At 43.7% G+C, this 23,529-nt stretch overlaps 1 protein-coding gene across 7 annotated transcripts in view; it reads right to left on the bottom strand.

Moving 5' to 3' along the window:
* The window catches only part of rab3gap1 (RAB3 GTPase activating protein subunit 1), a 49,207-nt gene that overhangs the window by 17,469 nt on the left and 8,209 nt on the right, over positions 1-23,529 (bottom strand). Inside the window, exons 3-17 of one of the 7 annotated variants that reach the window (XM_040045923.1) lie at positions 22,541-22,684; positions 21,457-21,556; positions 15,685-15,766; positions 15,425-15,493; positions 14,411-14,484; positions 13,617-13,709; positions 13,309-13,481; positions 12,606-12,707; positions 12,256-12,428; positions 8,699-8,753; positions 8,065-8,400; positions 7,149-7,286; positions 5,326-5,553; positions 3,398-3,494; positions 463-1,273 (exon numbers count right to left, since the gene is read on the bottom strand). In XM_040045923.1, coding sequence (XP_039901857.1) covers positions 1,125-1,273; positions 3,398-3,494; positions 5,326-5,553; positions 7,149-7,286; positions 8,065-8,400; positions 8,699-8,753; positions 12,256-12,428; positions 12,606-12,707; positions 13,309-13,481; positions 13,617-13,709; positions 14,411-14,484; positions 15,425-15,493; positions 15,685-15,766; positions 21,457-21,556; positions 22,541-22,684 — 2,013 coding nt within the window. In that variant the 3' untranslated portion in view covers positions 463-1,124. Of the gene's footprint in view, positions 1-460; positions 1,274-3,397; positions 3,495-5,314; positions 5,554-7,148; positions 7,287-8,064; positions 8,401-8,698; positions 8,754-12,255; positions 12,429-12,605; positions 12,708-13,308; positions 13,482-13,616; positions 13,710-14,410; positions 14,485-15,424; positions 15,494-15,684; positions 15,767-21,456; positions 21,557-22,540; positions 22,707-23,529 lie in introns of those variants that run through there. The other 6 variants (XM_040045918.1, XM_040045919.1, XM_040045920.1 and 3 more) reach the window with 6 other exon arrangements.

Genomic DNA, 23,529 nt, shown 5'->3' with positions numbered 1-23,529 from the left:
CATCAGTACGAGTCAAACTACCACACGCTCCGAGGTCTCTGCTGCTCTGAATATCACGCTCACCGTCTCCTAACACGGGATCCACACCTCTTCTGTCAGAATCAGTTTCCTCATAAATGAGCGAAACCATTAAAACTCAGTCAAGTATTAGTCAACTCCGACTAGTTAATGCCTTTTAAACAGGTTACTGATTAACTCTTACCAGAAGGACAGAATTGAGTATTCGGTGTTAAGGGGCAACTCATCGATGCGTCGATGGCGGCGAAGTGCTTCCGGGCACTGTGCACCATGTTGGAGACAGACAGTTTGGAAAGGGCACAGTTGCTGCTGGCTCGGTCAGCTTGGACAAAGCAGAGCTGATATCACTGTTTTCTACAGACGACAAACAATCCAAGAGTTTCTGTTCAATGGCTGAGGCCCGGGTCAGCACAGATGCCACAAGATGCATATAGGCTGAGTCTCAGGGTGTAAAAGGCGTGTTTGGAGTCACAGTGGATACATGGCATACTTAAATGTACTCTGAGAAAGCCAAGAATACTTTCACACAACAAGACTGTCCAGTTAAGCCGAACTAACATGGTGGGGTTTAGCTGTGCAGCTGTACAGTGTTATTCAAAGAAAAGGGGCTGTATGGATACTGAGTGCTAGTGAGAAGAACATTTTTATATGTGAAGAAGTGATGATTGTTCTCAGACTTTAGGACAGTATTAAAGCAGGTGTTTAATGCACCTAACGTGTGATCAAACTCAATAATAACAATCTCAGTCTCTGTTTTCGATCACTGATAAACACATCCGATATCAGCAGAGTATAAAAGCTTTGAGCCCAGGTGGGAACAGCCGAAGGAATTACTTAGGTTTAGAAAAAAAGTTAGCCATCACTGAGGAAGCACTGGAGTTTGTTACTCCAGCTCCCACTACAATCCCACTGCACCACACCCCTGTTTTCATGGTTCAACCATCAACAGTCATAATAATTATCAGCCAAGTTCTCAGCCATGGTGCACACTGTCCAAGCACCTCATGTACAGCACATACTCAACTACAACACAAACACAGTTAACAATCAATCAATAATTTATTTAAAAACAAAACTTTTTTGGGTGAATCTAATGATACTTTCTTTTAAACTGAATTATTTGTGGAAAGTCCGGTCGAGTTTTCACTGACCTCTAACTTCTTGTAGTCCTGGTTGGGGGACTGCAGGAGCTTGCTCGCTTGAACTGTAGCTTGCTGAATGGTTTTTTGCACTGATGGAATATCTTCAGCAGACTCTGAAAGAGAAGAAATGACAGTGTTTCCAGAGTGACAGAAAGCTGTGATTAAAAGAAAGACCTGCCACGTTTGTAACCCTTAGTTATGCTGCAATAGACGTAGGCTGCCGGGGGATTCCCATGATGCATTGAGTTTTTCCTTTCCAGTCACCTTTCTCACTCACTATGTGTTAACAGACCTCTCTGCATTGAATCATATCTGTTATTAACCTCTGTCTCTCTTCCACAGCATGTCTTTATCCTGTCTTCCTTCTCTCACCCCAACCAATCACAGCAGATGGCCCCGCCCCTCCCTGAGCCTGGTTCTGCCGGAGGTTTCTTCCTGTTAAAAGGGAGTTTTTCCTTCCCACTGTCGCCAAAGTGCTGCTCATAGGGGGTCATAAGATTGTTGGGTTTTTCTCTGTATCTATGAAGCACCTTGAGGCGACTTTTGTTGTGATTTGGCGCTATATAAATAAAATTGAATTGAATTACTGTTAACATGAGAAAAAGCCTGTTGGAAGAGTATGGATGCTCCCTCCATGGGACTCTGGAAGAAGGAAATTGCAGTCTCTCTAGGCCTGGAAAGACTAACATATTGCCAAGGGCAAACAATGGGACTTTGTGAATATGTGGAAGCCATATATGGATATTTTAGGGAGTGGAGGTGATGGACATTTATGAAAAGGAAGGAAAAGAAGAAGGGAAGGAAGGGAAAATCTTGTCTATCCTAACCCATTGTATTTTTGTATTACTGTGAGAACTATGCTCATTTCTACATTTGAATGTGATGTAGGCAGGTTTGATGTATGGATGGATGTGTGAATGTGAGGGTGTTCAACATTTGTTTGTATTGTACTATAAAAAATTTCAATAAAAATATATGGGGGGAAAAAAAACATGACAAAAAGCCTAAAATCGAGTAAACCTGCAAACCATTATCTTACTAATACAGATCCTTTTGAAATAAACAAAACCTTCACAACATTTTATAATAATCTTTACAGAGATTAAAACATATCCACAAAGTCTTGATGGATTATTATTGGAGTTAATTATTCCAGCTATTTCAGAGGATTGCAGAACACATCTGCAAATAGAAACTAAGCCTTTTGTCCAGGAATATACCCACATGTGCTTTGGCAACAGTGGGAAGGAAAAACTCCCTTTAAACAGGAAGAAGCCTTCAGCAGAACCAGGCTCAGGTAGGGGAGGGGCCATCTGCAATAACCGAGTACAATAACCTCAGTTTTATCTGAATTAAGAAGCAGAAAGTTAGCGGCCATCCAGGTCTTTATGTCTTTAAGACATTCCTCCAGTTTAACTAATTGGTGTGTGTTATCTGGCTTCATGGACAGATAGAGCTGGGTGTCATCTGCATAGCAGTGTAAATGTATGCTATGTCTTCTAATGATGCTGCCTAAGGGAAGCATGTATGGTGTAAAGTAAAGCTTTTAGTTAGTGTCATAAGATCAAAATACATTTTTTTAAGAAGTGAAACGAGGACATTATTGTTGTGTCCAAGCAATGTTTTGTATTTTGTAGTCCAGACTTAACTGCACCTGCACCTCCACCTGCAGAGGAAAGCAGCTACCATGCACCTTATCATTAAGCACTCGATAGGCAACTTTACAGGAGCAGAGCACAGACGCAGTTTTAGCCACTGTTGAGCACGACAGTTTAGAAGTGTGTGTCTGAAAAAGCCCTCTGACTTGTCTTTGTGCTCTGGATGTTTGGCGTCTTAGCTTGTTAAGCTTTAAACTGTCACAAACTTGCACTTTAAGACAGACACGCTGCGGCCTCTCCTCATCACCCACCGCTGTGCAGGTATGCTTCATCTTATCTTCTTTGGAAACATATTTGGTGATGCTTCATCCTCTGCTTTGTGTTTGTGTGCGAGCCCCGTCAAAAGCCTGTGCATTATGCTGGCAGCGTCCAAGATTTCTACTTTTTTATTCATGCAGCTTCTGTTTTTTTTTTCTCCATTAACATCTCGGGTTGCATTTTTTTTTTTTTAGTACTTATTAATATCTTTAGTTTTTTGTATTTCGGTCTTACTGTAATTTACCTGCTGTGGGCTCAGAGTTATTTTCCCTGATTTTATTTCATATAAATGTGTTTTTCAACCAAACGGTGAGGACTTACCTTCTTCCTTCAACTTCAGAATAGTTGCATGAAGTATACAGGGCAGGAGGTGACGGGCCAGGTCTGCAGGTTTCTGCATCGCCATGTAGTGCAGAACCTAAAGACAAACCCCCAAAAAGTTTAGTTTGCCTGGCTCCTGTTTTCCTTTTGCTCTTTCAGATCAACAGAATATTTTTGCACAGCCAACCGGCTGCCTCTGAAGAAGACTCCAGATGACGGTGACCTTTCTCTATGATGGTTATTCACAGAGGGACCAGTCATACCCAGATCTTTAAATCTGTCATAAGACTATCAGTGAGCATTATTTTTAACTTTCTCTTTTTGGATAAACAATGTCTTTTACAGACAGGCAACATTTTCAGAGATGGTGCAAACTGGAGCTCTGAGCTCTGCTTTCATATGTGCAGGAAGAACATGCAAACGCTTGGCAGGGACCTGCCCGGGTCCAAATCCAGGACCCTCTTTGAGTGAGGAAACAACTAACCCCAGTTACTGTTTGTCCCTTTCCCATAAAGCCGACCGGATCATTAATAGAAGCTGGTTTAAAGTTGTTCTTCATTTAACACCATCACACCACAGAGAGCTGCTGTGTGTCAGTTAAACATCGTGTGTGACAGCATCAGATGGAAGCAGCATGTGAGGCTGGGAAAGAATGTCTCGGACTCCCGGACCATCAGCACCGGCTCCCCTCAGGGCTGTGTTCTTTCTCCTCTGCTCTTCTCCCTGTACACCAACTGCTGCACCTCCACCCACCAGTCTGTCAAGCTAATCAAGTTTGCAGATGACACCACCGTTATCGGACTCATCTCGGACGGGGATGAGTCTGCCTACAGGATGGAGGTTGAACGTCTGGTGTCCTGGTGCAGCCACAACAACCTGGTGCTGAATGCCCAGAAGACAGTGGAGATTATTGTGGACTTCAGGAAGCACACAGCTCCACTCCCCCCCATCATCCTGACTGACACCCCTATCACCTCTGTGGACTCGTTCCGCTTCCTGGGTACCACCATCACCCAGGACCTGAAGTGGGAGCCCACCATCACTTCCGTCATTAAAAAAGCCCAGCAAAGGATGTACTTCCTGAGGCAGCTGAAGAAATTCAACCTGCCAACACGGACGATGATGCAGTTCTACACTGCAATCATCGAGTCCATCCTCACCTCCTCCATCACTGTGTGGTACGCTGGAGCCACTATCAGGGACAAACAGAGACTGCAGCGTGTTGTGCGCTCTGCTGAGAAGGTGATTGGCTGCAGACTCCCATCTCTGCAGGACCTGTACACCTCCAGGACACTGCGGCGTGCAGCTCGGATCTCAGCTGACCCTTCTCACCCTGGACACAGTCTGTTTGACCTGCTCCCCTCAGGCAGGAGGCTCCGGTCCATTCGCACCAGAACCTCTCGCCATAAGAACAGTTTCTTCCCCTCTGCTGTCGGACACATGAACAATAACCATATGACTGTTCCCACCACTAACACATGACCCTACGCTGTGTTCACTGCATCATTCCATGTTTGGCACTGATCACCACCTGCACTCATGTATATATCATGTATATATCTATCCACTTAGCACTTTTAATTCTTATTCTTATTTTTATATTTTTATGACAGTATGTTGCACTGAAGCACCGCAGCAATTTCCTAATGTTGTAAACCTCCTCAACATCTGGCAATAAACCCTTTCTGATTCTGATTCTGATTCTGATCAGATCCTTTTTCATCAACATGTGAAAATGCTTCAACGTGTCTGTGAGCACAGATCTGTGTTAAACTGACTTCTCCAACACACATGAGCCAAAACGGCCCCATGGCACAAGCGGATCCTGAAAATCAGCAGAAACATTCATGAAAACACTTTGTGATCCACTTAGTAAACACGTTTGGCTTAAAACACGCATGTGGCAAAACGAACGACCTGCTTCAGACCTTCTCGGCCTCCTTGGTGTCATCAAAAAGTCTTTTTTGGCGTCGTGCAGGTGTGACCCTGGCAGTCTCCCAAGCCTCCACCCACATGTTGCCTGGGATCTTCATCCTGGGACTGAGTGTCCCCGTCACCATCGTGTTGCCCTTCTCATCGACCACTTCCTCTTCTACGTAATCCCGAGGTGAATACCAGCGCACAAAATCCTCCAGGACACAGCCGGGGTTGGCTGCCTGTGGACAGAGACACAAACTTGTACTTTAAATGAAGTAATGAGTAAATATATTCACTGACACCTCATACTGGCACTGACGACTCTCTATGTCATTTAGGCATCAAAACAATTTCCTTCTGTTCAGGACTGGAAGTAAATACGTGTGATCTGGCAACAAATGTTTTACTTTTTTTTGTAAGAGTAAATCTGAAAATCTATGAATAACAAATCAATTGTATTTTAGTATTAAAACCAGTTCAGACTGAATAAAGAGCTCGTCCACACTGCTGGATCAGAAACATAGAGACATGGTGGGAATAACCAACACTGTAGATTCAGGGCAGCTGCAGCATGACTTACACTGTGTGCTGGTCATTATCACTGCATTACTGCCTCAGATCTGCAGGTCTCTGCAAAGACAAGGTTCAAATAACCTCTGAAGTCAGAGACGCCCTTGCTGGTCGTCTGTCAGCAGAATCCAAACGATGATTTATAAAACTGCAATGAGCTGTTTGAAAACTGACGACCACGTGATCGTCTGGTGATCAGAGGTTTCTGCACTCACGTAGCTTCTCCCAGCATGACTGCATCCATCATGCCACACGTGTCAGTGACAGAGTCACAGCTTTCCACAGCATAGGATGATCAACAGTCCTCTTATTTCACACTAGTTTACTTGTAAAAGCCTACATGACATTTTTTATTAATTCATTAATATCCCATTCATTAACTGCACAGAGAAGACGTCGTTTTCTTTAGGCTAACAGTATTATTAAAGTTCTTCATGACTGGGCCCAGTGTCCTCTTTATGGTCACCCTACCACAGCGGTACTCTCTGTGACTACTGTGTGTGCATGTGTGTGTGACTGCACAGTTATGTTCACTGCAGGCAGTTCACACACACACACAAAACATCCTGAACAGTAAAACTAGCAGACATGTAGCAACTCGAGGGCACACTGACGCTAATGTGTGTATAGGAATTTCTTTTACTTATGTATTAATCACATTATGTTATTGTATAATGCCTTGGTGCCACTGGATTTTAGCATGTCTCACACTCATGCAGTTAGACAGATGGTGGGAGTCTGGTAAGGAAGTTGGGGGGAAGCAGAACTCCACAGGAAGAATCTTTTGTCTCTTCGAGGACTCTGGGAGGTAGCAAGGGAGTGTGAACCTTAAGGTGTGAAACAGCTGCGCACTGCCTTTTGTTCCTGAAGAAGGTATTTAACTGAGAGCCATGCTGGGCTCAGGGAGACTCTGCTGACCATCTGCCCCGCGATCATGCAGGCTCTCCACAAGCTTGGTTGTCTGTTCTTTGTTTTGATTAAAGAATGTTAGCTACCGCTCGTCTGCAGGCTTTATTTAATGGAAAACTTCCACAACATGTGGCTAATGCTGAAGGCTAACGGGTGGCTGTAGCTCATTAGCAGGTCATCTACTGATCAGAAGGTCGTGGTTCAATCCCTGGTTTCTCCAGTCTGCAGGCCAAGTATCCTTAGGCCAAGATACTAACCCCAAGCTGCTCTCCGATGTGTCCGTCTAAGTGTGGATGTTAGACAGGAAGCACTAAGAAACTTAGGAGACAGCTGACCCAGAGTGTGTCCGACTCACTTTGAAGGACTCCATGTCAGATAGCAGACAGGCACTCTGCATCCGAGCACGCAGGTGGGTACCTTCAGCTGATGTGCCCAGTTTGGTCAGTACCTCTGACTGCTCTGCTAACAGGTCCTCTGTCATTGGAGCAGGTTCCTGAAAATGAAACATGATGCACAGATATCAGACTCAGTCAGCTTCAGCTGAGGTTAATGACATTTCTGTGAACCACTTATATGAGATCTGCTTTCATGGTTTTGTCACACAAAGGTCGCCTCTGTACTGTTACAACCGCTTTCTTTTAGTTCTAATTATTAACTGCACGTCTTTGAACATGGAGCGAGTGGGGTTGGGTTAACTCTGACTCTAAACTGCCCACAGGTGTGAATGAGAGCATAAATCAGAGGTGTCCAACTCCAGGCCTCGAGGGCCGGTGTCCTGCAGGTTTTAGATGTGTCCTTGATCCAACACAGCTGATTTAAATGGCTAAATGACCTCCTCAACGTGTCTTGGGTTAGGGCTATCCTTTGTTGCTAGTTAGCCTGACCTGTATCCCCAATGTTAAGTTTGTACATGGTATGTATGGTCGATTAGGTCATCTCAGTTGCAGGCAACCAACAAATGAAGCTTATCCTTATCCTTGAAGTTCTCCAGAGGCTGAACTAATCATCTGATTCAGGTGTGTTGACACAGGGTGAGATCTGCAGGACGCCGGCCCTCGAGGCCTGGAGTTGCCCACCCCTGGGTTAAATGTTTGTCTGTCTCTCTGTGTTCGCCCTGCGACTGGCGACCTGTCCAGGGTGAACCCCGCCTCTCGCCCTATGGTATGGGATAGGCTCCACCCCGTGTGACCCCGACTATTATTTTCAACATGCTGTATTTGGAATAAATAACAGCATATGATGTGTTTGCACAGTGAGGCAGTGACTCTGACCTGTGTGATGGGAACATAGAGAGGCTCTGCAGAGTTGAGCAGAGTCATGTTGTTGTAGGGGTGCAGCCTGCCCTCAGCTCTGCCCTCAGCTTGTGTTGCCTCAGTCTCGCCCTGGTCACTCAGGCACTCGAAGAATTCCTCCTCGCTGTCACTCCACGAGTCCCAGGATTTTCCTTGAGACATCTCTCTTGTTGAACTGGAAGCACTGGTTGCACACTCTGGTCCTTGGCGGCTCTTCTGGCAGGCACCTGAGACCCTGTGTTCCTTTTCTTTCCCCTCGGGTACCTTGTGAGATTCATCTCTGGCCTTCTTCCTTTCGATACAACAATTCAGCATCTGTCCAGGAACAAAAACTCTTTTCACACATGGAAACATAACACTGCTACTTGTGTTCAACAGACAACACGACATAAACAGGTGTTTGGGAGTTTGAAGATGCTGTATCACACTGAGCATCAGCTCTCAGAATTCATTTTTCTCTTTATCACCTAAACATCGTTCCAATTATCAAAGTTAACACAACACTTTTGATAAACCACTGGAATTAAAGCTGCAAGTCTACAAATGTGCATGATGTTGTTTTTTGTCTTTTAAATCGTTCGATTAGTCCTTGCACTTTGTGCACTTTGGCTACCTGGAACTTCTGATGCAAAAGACAACAGCGAAGATCAGGAGCTCCACCTGCCAGCCTGCAGATTAGGAAGCACAGAAATGGATATGAGTGAACACCAGTGTGTTAACAGAGAAACAAATACTGCTTAAACAATTTCAAGCAAAGTTTTAGTTAGAGCACGGCACAAACACTGCAGGGGCTTTTGTGCCTGGTATTATGTACTTGGAGTTGGATTTTTACATTTTGGTCATTTGTCTGTTATTAGAGACGGACGGAGATCCAACATGACTGACAACAACACCAAAGCCCGATTCTAAAGTGTCGGCTCAGGGGTCAAAAGTGCAAATGAAAAAACTCTTTACTGTGAAGCTGGACAAAGTACAGACATCCAGCATTTGACTTTATTTATATGGCACAGGATAAGAACCACAGAGTGCTTCACAATAATATGAAACAGCACAAATCTAGTTCAAAGCCAGGCTAAATAAATGAGTCTCAAGCTGCTGTTTATAAAAATAAATGCAATCAAGGCAACATAATGATGGAGGCAAAGCACTCCACAGCCTGGGGGCCCCCGCTCTGACAGATCCATCTCCTCTGGTCTCAAAATGTGTTTCTGTCTTCTGTCTGTGTCCAAGTCAACAGTCTAACGAGGTCCCACAAATGTCTGCAAATAGGTTCTGCTCTTCCATGAAGTCCTTTGAGATCCCGACTGAAATCGGCTGATGCCAATATCTGCTGAGTGTTGGCCACGAATAAAGCAGCAATAACAGAGTTCAACAAGAACAACAACTTTTCATTATCACTTATTCTTCACTCTCTCCACAGCTGACGGACCAACAGCAGCACACAGAGGACAGTGGTACCAGATACTTTGTATGCCGTCACCATCTGACAGCAGGCAGAGGAGCTCCAGGGCTGAAAATATATCCTCAACCTCAGGTTCAACTAACGAACTGACCCAGTCACAGACTTCCAGGGAGGCTTTGGAGTATCATTCCCAAGTTCAAGCACAGCCCCTAGTCCCACTTCTTAGAAAGGGAAACCACTACTGTAGTCTGCTTATCCCGAGGTGGGAAACCAGGACAGTCCAACAACATCCACAGACTCAGTGGGACTCACACCTCCAACCCAGGAGTCCTGCCACCAAAGAGTCATGTAACTACGTCACAGACCTCGCCAATTAATATCAAATCAAATATCAGCTGGTTCAGTCCCAACTGATGGTCTCATTATTCAGGTTTCACACAACAAACGTCTCATGACGGGTAAAAACAACGAGCTCTCTCAAGACTTTTGCAAAACATGCTGGTGGCAGTGGTCACAGTAGAACTACTGAAGGTTCCAGCGCACTTTTGGTAAAGTGGAACGAATATTATTTCACCATAAATGGGCCACGACCAGGTGCTTCCCACAAGATTTCACACAGACCAGTGAAAAGAATTATCAGAAGAGTCAAGGCCCAGTGATGAAGAGCCACAGAAAGGCCTGGAATCAGCAGGTACGACTGTTTCAAAGAAAACAATATGTGCGCAAGAGCCACAGAAAAAAGCTGAAGCAAAAAGCAGTCGTAAAGTATCCACAGGCGTCTTTGCCTGCTCTCCTGTACACTCATGAGTTCACACCTACCTGCCCCTCTAACACCATCGTTACATTTGCTGATGATGCGACAATCATCAGTGGAGAAGACGGCGAACAGGCAGGAGGTTAAACACCTGACAGGCTGCTGCAATGAACACAACCGTCTGCTCAGCGCCATCAAAACCAAGGAGATGTGACCTCAGCAGAGGGAAACACGTCCCTCTCCACATCAAGCAGACTGTGTTCAGTGAGTGTCCTCGTTCCTGGGGACTCACGTAGCTGAGGACCTCTCATGGTCCAAAGTCAAAGACTCCACCTCAGGATGCTGAGGAGGAGGAGGAACCATCTGGAGAAGAAAGTCTTGGTGGCTTTTTTACCACAGCACCATAGTGTGTCCCCACCTACTGCTAACAGCTTGGTTAGGTAACTGCTCGGTGGTAGAGTAAATGTATTTATATAGCGCTTTACTAGCCCCTAAGGACCCCAGAGCGCTTTAAACAACTAGTCATTCACCCATTCACACACACATTCACACACTGGTGATGGCAAGCTACATTGTAGCCACAGCCACCCTGGGGCCGAACACTGGCGCCACCGGGCCCTCTGACCACCACCAGTAGGCAACGGGTGAAGTGTCTTGCTCAAGGCCACAACGACCGAGACTGTCGGAGCCGGGGCTCGAACCAGCAACCTTCCGATTACAAGACGAACTCCCAACTCTTGAACCACCCGTAGAGGGTCATTAAGACAGCAGAGAAGGAAAGGGACAGCCACTATTCTTCTGTGCTGAATAGTGTCTGTCCCTTTCCTTCCCTGGAGGACATGGTCAGCACTCGCTGTCTCAGGAGAGCCAATCAAATCTCATTTCATCCTGGACAGCACCTGTTCAAGAAACAGGACAGCCAGGCTAAGAAAACAGCTTTTCCCCTGGACCATCGATCACTGAACACTAAGCTCAGTGAATGGACCGAGTGAGCCTCCCTCCTACCTGAGACACTCCTGTGTAACATTCAGTATAATGTTCACTAATGCTGCCAAATGTAAGCTTACATCTAATACAAAACACCAGCATAACACGGGACAATTACACCCTCCCTCCATGGCTGCTGCCATCCAACCAGTGCAATACTCCTCTGCTTACATTTGCTATTTTATTCAGTTCAACGAATGAATGACGAGTGTAACAGGTAGGAATGTATGTAAGCTCTGCTCCAGTGTAATGCATAGGTACAACAATATGCTTTATCTTTAATATAGTTTGGTCACAAAAGACCAAAACTGAACTCTTTGAAGGCTGTAAACACACCGTGTTTGGGTGGCTTCACCCCAAAAACACCACAGCAACACTGAAGTCTGGAGGTGGGAGCATCCTGGTGGGGGGCTGTTTATTCAGCGTACAGCACTGAGACATTAAGTATAACTCCAGGAAGGATGAATGGAGACATTGTTGATTAAAATCTGCTGCCATCTACCAGGATGATGAAGATGAAACAAGGATGGATGTTTCAGCAAGACCATGATCACAAACACAGCCAATGGAAACGGTTGGTTTCAGAGAAATCAAGTAAAGTTGCTGGAACGGCCCAGCCAATCACCTGAGCTGAATCTGTGGGAAGGATTCACGGAGCATTCGGGATTTATAGGCCGTTTGTGTGGTGAGTGGATCAAAGTCATGAGCAATGATGGGACTGGTTTCTCCGTACAGACGCTGCCATGAACTGTCATCACCAACATTTGTATAAAGTAATAAATAAATGTCCCTGTGTCACTTTGTATTATTACACAACTTCATCTGTGGTTTGATTCCTTTGCACGTCTGGATTGGAAGTGTTGTTACCAACATCTGGTGATAATTTCACATCAAAGCACCTTTAGAAATATATTTACTTAGAGAACTGCTGACGTGTTCAATACTTATTTTACCTGCTATAAAATGAAAATGTTAATATGTGTGACATCTTTAAAATCAAAGCAGCACGAGCCTGTGAGGTACCCACCCACAAATAAGATGGTTATTTTCACACCGGTAACGCAACTCAAGGACAAACTCCTGCCAGAGGTGTCCAACAGCCCGCAGCCCACCGTAGTAATAGTTGACCAGACACACACACAGAGCCAGACGGTAGGTCAGACTGTCACTGGGGGCTGACTTCAGCTGGTGGAAAAGGTTCTACAACGAGGGAAAAGACCAGCATGAAATCAAACAGCAGGACACCAAATTTAATACATTCTAATAAAAATCCTGACAAAGTACTGACAGCACTGAGCCTGTCTTCACTCTGAAACTTATATTGGACCTGACCTGAGTGTAACCTTGAGTGTGCGAGTGGTGAAGAGGCAAACATACATAATCAGAGGTTTTCTCTTGCTCCGATGTCCCACTGGAGTTGGACAGCTGAGTGTTATTCTTACAGTCAGACTTCTCCACAGCAGCATCTGGAAACAGATACTGAGACACAAACACAAATAAATAAGTCTGTCATTTAGAAACTCTGTTGTTTTATAGATGTTAGAAGAATTAAACAAGTGGAGCTCACGTAGTCATCACTTCATGATAAAACACAGGATGCTGATCGCTCAGTGGCAAAAGCAGGATGTGACCAGAAGTAGACAATAAAAATAAGAACGCTGCCTGATAGCCTGTTTAAGATGACGCTCTTGTGCTTTACTGAGCTGCTGTCAGATGGGATCAATATCTGTGGCCAGCACTCTAAAACATAAATGCAATTACGGCTGTAGTTTTAAGATTCAAGGCTGTCTTAGCTCGAGCTCGAGCTGCTGAGTGTGACGGGCTCAACAGTAACCAGGAAGGAAAAACTGTTTGTGAAAAGAAGCAGAGGAGCCACATCAGTACGAGTCAAACTACCACACGCTCCGAGGTCTCTGCTGCTCTGAATATCACGCTCACCGTCTCCTAACACGGGATCCACACCTCTTCTGTCAGAATCAGTTTCCTCATAAAATGAGCTGAAACCATTAAAACTCAGTCAAGTATTAGTCAACTCCGACTAGTTAATGCCTTTTAAACAGGTTACATGATTAACTCTTACCAGAAGGACAGAATTGAGTATCTCGGGGTTAAGGGGCGACTCATCGATGCGTCGATGGCGGCGAATGTGCTTCCGGGCACTGTGCACCATGTTGGAGACAGACAGTTTGGAAATGGGCACAGTTGCTGCTGGCTCGGTCAGCTTGGACAAAGCAGAGCTGATATCACTGTTTTCTACAGACGACAAACACATCCAAGAGTTTCTGTTCAATTGCTGAGGCGGGCCTCAGATGCCCAGATCTCCCAGTAAGCTACGCACGTTTCCAGAATGCAGTATGGTCACTCAACAAGTAACGCCAGGAACCTGACCTTTGCCCTCATCTTCAGCGTATCCTCTTCCAGGAATCTCCTCTGTAGACTCAGTCCTACAGCAGAGTTTAAAGAGCTCTGTCACAGCCTCACCTACAGGGAACAAAAACAGTTACTGACCTGATATTTTCTTATTCAAACTTTTCATGAAGCACACGCTTCAGCACAGCGAAGCAGGACAACATCTGTGTAACATTTTCTAAATCATGGACGTGGCAACAAAAGAAAAGTCCACTTTACATCACATGTAAAGTGCTTGGGGCTGTCATGAGAGGCGGGGCACACCCTGGACAGGTCGCCAGTCTGTCGCAGGGCAAACACAGCGACAGACATTCACACCGTGGGAAATTTAGAGCCCCAATGAACCTGTCCCCACTAACTGCATGTCTTTGGACTGTGGGAGGAAGTAGGAGGCCCACACAGAGAACAATGAGGAAAAAAGACACTTTATTTGTCCTTTACTATGTTCTTTCTATCGGTAGCTTGATTACATCCGTCTTATCTGCTGTGTATCATTTGATGCATGAATTTTAGCCTCTTGGCTTAGAAATAGTTTCCTCTGTGCTGTTTGGACAAAAAACAAAGCCATAAAAAGTCTTCACACATCACACAACAATGTGTATGTTTGTATCCAAGTGTATTAGTAACCAGAAAAATACAACATTAAGGTCAGTGCACTTTAGCATTTCACAGCAGTGCGTTTGAAATCTGTACTGACTAGTAAAACCTCTGTGGTCTGCCCCAAAGCATCATGGTCTCTGTCCCTGAGTGTCCCACTGATCAGTTTAACTTACCCAGTAAACACTGAGGATTTTCAGCCGTCCTGACTCGAACTGACCAGTGAGGAGCTTGAAGAGGGTCGAGGTCACTGTTGGGTGATAAACAGAGTAAACAGTAGAGGAGAGTTTCTGATACACTTTTAGTTAAAGGGTTTTTATAAGTAATGAGTCATGTTTGATTACATGTGACGTAGTCCTTCACCAGTAATCAAGATAATTACACATGTAAGCATTTCCTTATGTCACACTCAGTTTGTCCCTTCATGCACAAGCTTGTTAGACCTGTGCCAGCTCTGTTTGGGCCTTACAATCAAACCCATGTACGTTTACCCTTTAATAAACTGCTCCACCCATTTCCTACTTTACGAGTGAAATATGAAGCAATGCAGCGTGTACACGGATGCAACACTCAGTGCTCAGCGCAGCGTTTTGTGTGCTATAGTGCAAGTGAACAGCTCACTCCCATCAAAGCTTTTCCATTGGATCGTTAACACAAACACCAAATGTCAGGAGGACATGCGCCTCAAACTGGAGCCCGGGTACCTCATCACTCAGTGTGGTGCACTTTAGCCCACGCTAGCATCAGCTGTGGTCACTGGCTGATTAGTGCTGGTTTCTATGGGCTCAGATTGTGGTCATTTGTACTTGTAAATCAAATGTGTAGTTGTGAGCTTTGTAACCTTATAAGCCAGAATATCTGAAGATTTCATGTTTGTGCATCTACAGATGAGAATTGTGTGTGTTTGTAAAAAATATTTACACGAGTTACAATTTTTTTTTTGTTAAGGTCGTCTTACAGACACAAAGCAACAAACTGTGTGTAAGACTCTGCGCTCAGGTCCCCTGGCAGTGTGTGAGTTTGAACTCACAAGTACAAAATATTTATGACCACAATTTGAGCCCATCGGTTTCCTCGTGGCTCAGCTGGTGACACAGTTGCAGTGAGGCTGAGTGTTGCGAGGTAACAAAACGATCTAGCTGGTATGTTGCAGCTGCTCTTAGTACAGTACACTGCACACACAGCCTTACCTGTACACGTCATTATCCACAACTATGCCTTCAGTAAGATGAGGCCAGGTTGTTGCGAGATGAAGTTCACTACAAAAGTGAAAAACATCACTCAGAAACACAGTAACAGCAAACAAAGTAAGCTTTCCTCAGACCCGCAGATAAGAAGAATGATGAAGTGGCTCCGAGACCACGTGATAAGCAACAAAGCTGTCACACCGACTGCTCAGTGTGCAGAAAACATGTGACTGTAATTTTTAGAAAGTATCATCAGTTTTTACCTTATTGGCTCCTCACAGGCACCGAATGGAAACTTCCCAAACTCCACCCCCCCCACCTCGCCACCAAGGAGCGCATCAAAATCTGCCAGAAAAAACACAAAAAACTGAATAATCGTCCAAACAGCAGAGCAGGCAGTCTGTCACCAGAACCCACCCAGGGCTTCCTCACAGTCAGGGAGTTCAGTAACACAACCAACCTCTGTTTGTGACACACACACACACACACACACACACACACACACACACACACGTAAAACATATTGAACGCATCACCAATTGTCTACATATATTTCTAAAGGTGATGTTCACATGAAATTCTCACTAGATGTTGGTAACAACCCATCCAATCCACACATGCAGAGAAACAACTTTAAATCAAACAATATAACAAATAAACTCGATGTATTGTGAGTTTTTCTACGTACGATGGTGAAAATTCAAAATCCTGCTCCTCACATACAAGGTCTTAAATCAGGCTTTGCCAACTCCAGGCAGGTTTTCGATCTCACCCTGCGTCTACACACCTGAATCAAACGATTAGTTCATTACCAGGCCTCTGGAGAACTTCAAGACATGTTGAGGAGGTGATTTAGCAGTTTAAATCATCTGTGTTGGATCAAGGACACATCTAAAACCTGCAGGACACCGGCCCTCGAGGCCTGGGCCCTATTTCAGGAAGCCGGTTTAGAAAACTCAGAGTGAAAAACGATACTCAGGGTTGAGTAACCCCGAACTGTCCAACTCGGAATATTCGGTTTCAGAAAGGCTGATAACAATTAGTTCAATCAACGCGGAGTTGCTTTAACCCCAAGTTAAACGCGCGCACGAGGATACATAAAGCCCTGATTAGTGGAGCACAGATTAAGCGAGTCACCATGGAGACGGAGGGAAAGAAGGCGCGGTCAATGTATTTTACAGCGCTTGAGGCCGAAATTCTGATGGCAGCATATGCCGATAACATGCAAATTTTGCGGAAAAAAAGTAACACAGCCTCAGCTGCAAAGGAAAGGGAGCATGCATGGCAAAACATAGCCGACAGAGTCAATGCGTGAGTGTTAATTTAAACATTGATCTAGGGATTTCCACCCATTCAACACGTTATTTTATTATATTTTATTTTTTATTTCATACATTTTATTTTGTGACGTGATTTGAGCGCAGGTGCAACCCAACAGGCCCCAAACGTTCCTGGCAGCAAGTAAAAATGAAATATAAAAATATAGTCCAAACGGGTAAGGTGTAATTGTATTATGAGCCATAGTGCTTGGTCTGTTTGTCCGATGTCAATCAATTGCAGTTAGAGGCTACATTAATTTCCCCTCTGTAAGCACTTATTGAAATTATCTGAGCACATCACAAGTAAATATTTGCTTACTCTGTATGATCAAATGTGACCCGTTATAGCCAACAGAAAAAGAAGTGGAGGCCCGAAAAACAGGTGGGGGTCCTCCACCACCACCACTCACAGAGGCTGAGCAGTTGGCTTCCACATTTGTGATAATGTTGGCAGCATCACATATGATCTTCACAGTGCAGAGAACACAAATTAGCATCCATTACTATAATGAAATAATCTGTTAGTTTGAAATGCTACAGGGAACTATGTACCTGTACATTAATGCTGTGGAAAGACTTCCTGTTCACATAGTCTCCTTCATTTACTGAAGGAGCAATGATTGGAATGTGAGTGCCATCTATACAGCCAATCACGCCTGGGAACCGTGAACATAAATGTAAAATTTAAGTAGTAGTTCAAATATCACCACATCATGAATTAAGTTTTGTTCATCCTGATACCTGCAATTTTGTGGAATCCCTCTTTGATAAATCTTGTGGGTCTGTGACCGGGGAACACCACAAACGAGTACAGGAGACGTTTCAGTGCAACTGTAACATTCCTGACTGCCCGACAGACGGTAGCCTTGGAAACGTGCTCAGCGTCACCAATATTATACAGAAAGCTCCCGTTTGCAAAGAACCGAAGTGCAATACAAATAATATGTACAGAACTGAGAGAATGTCCGCGATGTGTCACATGAGCAATATTAGGCCTGAGGATGTTATTCAAATAAATTATAGATTGTGCTGAAAAACGGTAACGTTCACACAGGAACTCATCAGGAAATGATAAAATGTCCAAACGCGCTCTAATCACTCTCTCCCGGCGGAGAGCTCTGCGGAGAATTTGGGCTTCAACATCTACTGGCTCTTCAAGGAAGGGACACGCCATGTCTGACACTTCCTACAGTCAGGTTTCCGACAAAGAGGCGGAGAAAGTCAGGGTTAGTTGAAGTAAACCTGCTAGGGGGCAGGTTAGCTTCACGGAGTGTGTCGTCATAGTAACTCACTCAGAATTAATCTAAACTCGCTTTGTGAAACCGAAAACCCAGAGTTTTCGTTAACTCAGGGTATACTTACTCAGAGTTTGCACTAAACCGGCTTCCTGAAATAGGGCCCTGGAGTTCAACTTAAATAATCAGGCCCCATCTTATCTTAATGACCTTGTAGTACCATATCACCCTATTAGAGCACTTCACTCTCACACTGCAGGCCTACTTGTTGTTCCTAGAGTATTTAAAAGTAGAATGGGAGGCAGAGCCTTCAGTTTTCAGGCCCCTCTTAATAATAATAATAATAATAATAATAATAATAATAATACATTTTATTTGAAAGCGCCTTTCAAAACACTCATGGTCGCTGTACACAGTAGAATAAAAGCAACATAAAAGCAAGAAGTTTACAGAATCATAAAAGCATAAGACAAAAACAAATAAAATAGGAGAGTGGAGAGGTTATGTGGGATAAGCTAATTTGTACAAGTGGGTTTTGAGTTTGGACTTAAAGAGAGAGAAGGAAGAGATGTTTCTTAAATCAGGAGGTCGGGAATTCCAGAGTCGTGGAGCAGAGCAGCTGAAAGCCCTGCTCCCCAGGGTTGCAAGATGGGGGGAAGGGACGGAGAGTGAAAGGGAAGAAGAAGATCTGAGACAACGAAATGGGGCGGTCATCTTAACCAGGTCAGAGAGATATGGAGGAGAGAGATAATGAATAGCCTTAAATGTGTACAAGAGTATTTTGAAATTGATGCGATATTTGACCGGGAGCCAATGAAGCTGCTGCAGGACAGGAGTGATGTGGTGGACAGAAGGGGTCCTGGTGATGATACGGGCAGCAGAGTTCTGGACGTGTTGGAGCTTGTGGGTGGATTTTTGAGTAAGACCAAAAAGAAGTGAGTTACAATAATCAGTCCGGGAAGTAACAAGGCTATGGACAAGAATGGCGGCAGCAGCATGCGGGGTGAGAAAAGGACGGAGACGATTAATGTTGCGCAATTGAAAATATGCAGACCGAGTACTATTATTAATGTGTGAATTGAAAGAGAGTACTGTCGAGGATGACACCCAAACTTTTCACAGAGGAAGAAACGAAGACCGGCGAGTTATCGATAGCAATAGAGAAACTGTTGGTTCTGGATAATGTTGATTTAGTGCCGACCAAGAGGAGCTCGGATTTATTACTATTGAGTTTGAGAAAATTAGAAGAGAACCATGAATTTAGTTCAGCTAAACAGAGGGTAAGGGAGGATGGGGGAAGAGCAGAATCAGGTTTAGTGGACAGATAAAGCTGGGTGTCATCGGCATAACAGTGAAACTGGATATTGTATTTACGGAAAATGTGTCCAAGCGGAAGAAGGTAGATAATGAAAAGAAAGGGGCCCAGGACAGATCCCTGGGGCACGCCAGTGATCAGAGGAAAGGGCTGAGAAGTAAAGGATTTGAGTTGAATGAACTGATCAGACAGGTATGATTTAAACCAGGCTAGTGGAGTATGGGAGACCGATGGAGGCTAGCCTACTGAGAAGAATAGAGTGAGAAATAGTGTCGAAAGCAGCACTCAGATCGAGAAGAATAAGAATGGAAAGTAAACCGGAGTCAGCTGCCATAAGAAGATCATTGGTTATTTTTATAAGTGCTGTTTCAGTGCTATGGGAGGGGTGAAAACCAGACTGGTTCCACAGAAGAAACCAGACTGGTTTCTTCTGTGGAACCAGCTTCCAGTTTGGATTCAGGAGACAGACACTATCTCTACTTTCAAGATTAGGCTTAAAACTTTCCTTTTTGCTAAAGCATATAGTTAGGGCTGGACCAGGTGACCCTGAATCTTCCCTTAGTTATGCTGCAATAGATGCAGGCTGCTGGGGGATTCCCATGATGCACTGGGTGTTTCTTCTTCACTCACTATGTGTTAATAGACCTCTCTGCATTGAATCATATCTGTTATTAACCTCTGTCTCTCTTCTACAGCATGTCTTTATCCTGTCTTCCTTCTCTCACCCCAACCAATCACAGCAGATGGCCCCGCCCCTCCCTGAGCCTGGTTCTGCTGGAGGTTTCTTCCTGTTTAAAGGGAGTTTTTCCTTCCCACTGTCCCCAAAGTGCTTGCTCATAGGGGGTCATATGATTGTTGGGTTTTTCTCTGTATGTATTATTGTACGATCTACTGTACAATATAAAGCACCTTGAGGCGACTGTTGTTGTGATTTGGTGCTGTATAAATAAAATTGAATTGAACAGGTAAAAATATGGCGACATCAGGAGTTTCAGACGGTGAGAGAATGAATCTCGCTGCAAAAGAAACGATGTTTTAAACCCTGCATGTCAACGTCTCCCTGCACACCAAGCAAACATTAAATAAACTGTTTTATAGTCACTGTCTCGACTTGTTTCTGTAATTTGATGTCATCCATTTTTTTTTTTTTATTTTGCCATTTTTATAAGAACAACAGAGCAGCTTTTTCATTTCAGTCGTTTTATTTTGACTCATGATTTTTTTTCTTGACGTCGTGTTTTGTTGCTGTGATCTTTTGATGTTAAAGTCTAGTGTTGACCACAGAAAGAGACTTACTGTGATTATACTATAATCTGTGAAAATCCTCTGTGTGCAGCTGATGGTTAAAAGAAAACATTTCAGTTCATTCAGATCATTTTTATGTTGACAATAGAAAACCATCCTGAATGGTCGGTTTGAATAAGTGCAAATTTAGATCCTATATGGTTGAAAATAACTTAAACATATCGTGATTTATTTCGTGTTTTGTGATATAGCAAAAAAATATTGTGATATTACATTTTCCTCATATCACCCAGCGCCACCATAGATGTCCATACATGACGTCTAACAATGAAGAATGACACGGGGGAAATGTATTAGACAGAAAGAAAGGTGCAAAAAGACACATTTATGAGTAATTACAGAGCAATCCTGCCACTTAGTGCAAATTAATATCAGCCGGTTCAGTCCCAACTATGGCCTCATTAGCCAGGTTTCACACAAGAAGCGTCTGATTATGGGTAAAACCAACAAGCTCTCTCAAGACCTTTGCACACTTAAGACTGATGGCATCGGCTACAGAAGAACTTCTAAGTTACTGAAGGTTCCAGTGAGCACTGTTGGGGCCATAATCCTGGCGTTGCCCCTGCAGGGTTTTTATTTATTTACGATAAACCAGCCACGACCAAGCGCTTGCCACACGATTTCAGACAGACGAGTGAAAAGACTTATCAGAAGAACGACCTGGAACCAGCAGGTACAATCGTTCCACAGGAAACAACAACATGACCTGCATCACACACACGACTCCTAAAAACCACTGGCAGGGTTTCTGGATGTCAGCCACTTGCTGACATGTATTTAAAAAAATTAAATAATTTCTTAATAATAATATTACTTTTTTTTTTTTATTTGTGTATTAATACCATAACATGTACTGCCTACCTGGAGGCTGCTGTGGCCATGAATACTGCTGCCAGTCTTGGAGCACGTAGGTGAAGCGAATGGCGATGTTGACTGGAGGCAGAGGGAACAGGGAACAACCCTGATGACAACAGGAAGACATCAGCTCATGTTTATGGTAACAAGCTGCAGCATTAATCTCTCTGTACAGGCGTGGATTACACCTCGTCATTGTCGGCTGTTTCTGGGATAATACTGAACACATTTAACCCTCATGTGTGGATGATGACAACATCAATCAGGATTTTTATTCTTCTTTAGGAATGAAAATAAGATTTTTGAACTTCATTTTTTAAATGTCCACTTAGGTGGACAACATAGGTTTTGACTTATGAAGGGTATGGAGACATCAGTGTGTAGTGTTTCTGTGCAAGTTTACCATCAACACCAACACAAATACAAGAAAACAGCCTTTGAATAGCTGCAGACCACTGTGCATGAAAGGGTTAAACAACGTGATGTCTGGGAATCCATTGTGTTTCCAGGAATAGGAATAAACAAAGTTCAAACAAACTGATCATTAAACCAACATCCACTTCCTAACAGTCTTTATTTTATTCACAAATTAACTCCACAAAAATCCAGAAACCGAATTTACACAGAATTAGACGTCTTCTTCTTCCTCTTCTGTTTTTCCAATGTTCACATAACTAAGCAGTGTGCTGTACTGTTGTCAACCTGCTCTTTGATGAACTATTACAAGAATATATTCCTATTATAAGATAAGATGTTTGTGTTATTTTCAAGTTGAATACAGTTTTTGTGTGACTGTCAGAGCACAGGAGGAGGAGGAGGAGAGACTGTACATGAGCAGGAAAAACCAGATGAATAAATGTTTTAGAAAATACATTTACATGCACTTCGTGGATGCTTTTATGATTATTAGTTGCATTTAACAGGATTCACATCGTCCTAAAATCGTCTGGAACAGGATGCTGAGGTGATACTTGTAGAACATGGGTACATGACGCTCTGTGGCTGCACAATTTTAATTTTTCTATATTAAAAACAAACAAACAACCTTGAAATATGATCCATATAAAGATGTTTGTTCCAGAGCACTTACTATCTTAGATTTGAAGATGTCAAGCAGGCCGGACAGGTGGTTGTACTGCACGGGCGCTCGACGCAGGTGAACGATCTCAAAGTCGGTGCGCACGCCTGGTCCTTTGCACTCTCCGGCATACATCCGCCTCCACTTCTGCTGGATCTGCACAAACATCGGCACCTGACTGAACACAAGATAAACAATCCAGCTAAACTAAACAGTCCGACTGAAACACAGAGCAACAAGCTGCAGATGGCATTTTACTGGCATGTATGTCAGCACTATCACTGCACGGACCGCTGAGTGCTACACAGACTGGTTTTAATATGTTGTGTTCATTGGAGTAATCTGGGGCTGCAGCAATTCATCACTTCTAAAAAAAAAAAAAAAATCCTCCAAACCAATTCTTTGCTGCGATGCAGCGATGCAGCGATGCAGCGATGCAGCGTGCTCTGTAGCACAGACTTGTTCAACGATGTAAACGTGTGTGAGGGATAGGTCAGTAGGTAGAGTGGCTGCCCCGGGATCAGAAGGTTGGGGGTTTGAATCCAGTGAACGGCTAAGCTGACGAGACCATGTTCATTTGAAGGCTTTTCTAACATTTTTCAGATTGAAAGTGAAATAATATAAAATATTGTGTTCATTAAACTGCATTTGTAAAAATATAAAAATAAAAGCAAATCTAAATGTACATGGGCCAGTAAAACTCTTCTTCCAGCAGAATAATAATAATAATAATAATAATAAATTGTATTTATAAAGCACCTTTAAAGACACCCAAGGACACTGTACAATAGATAAAAACACATAACAGAACACTGACACAATGAAGAGCAATAAAAACAAAAGTAAGAGATAAAATGAACAAACAGTGGATTCACAGTGAACATGCAGATTTGAACAGATGGGTTTTGAGTTGGGATTTAAACTGGGGGAGAACCAGTGTTTCTTATAACTGGGGGCAGAGAGCTCCACAGCCTGGGAGCAGAGCAGCTGAAAGCTCTGCT

This window comes from Simochromis diagramma, unplaced genomic scaffold (genome assembly GCF_900408965.1).
Source record: "Simochromis diagramma unplaced genomic scaffold, fSimDia1.1 OVJJ01000150.1, whole genome shotgun sequence".
In the NCBI taxonomy this organism is placed as follows: domain Eukaryota; kingdom Metazoa; phylum Chordata; class Actinopteri; order Cichliformes; family Cichlidae; genus Simochromis; species Simochromis diagramma.
The sequence above is the reverse complement of the archived record's forward strand: the minus strand, read 5'-3'. Positions and strand labels throughout refer to the sequence as shown.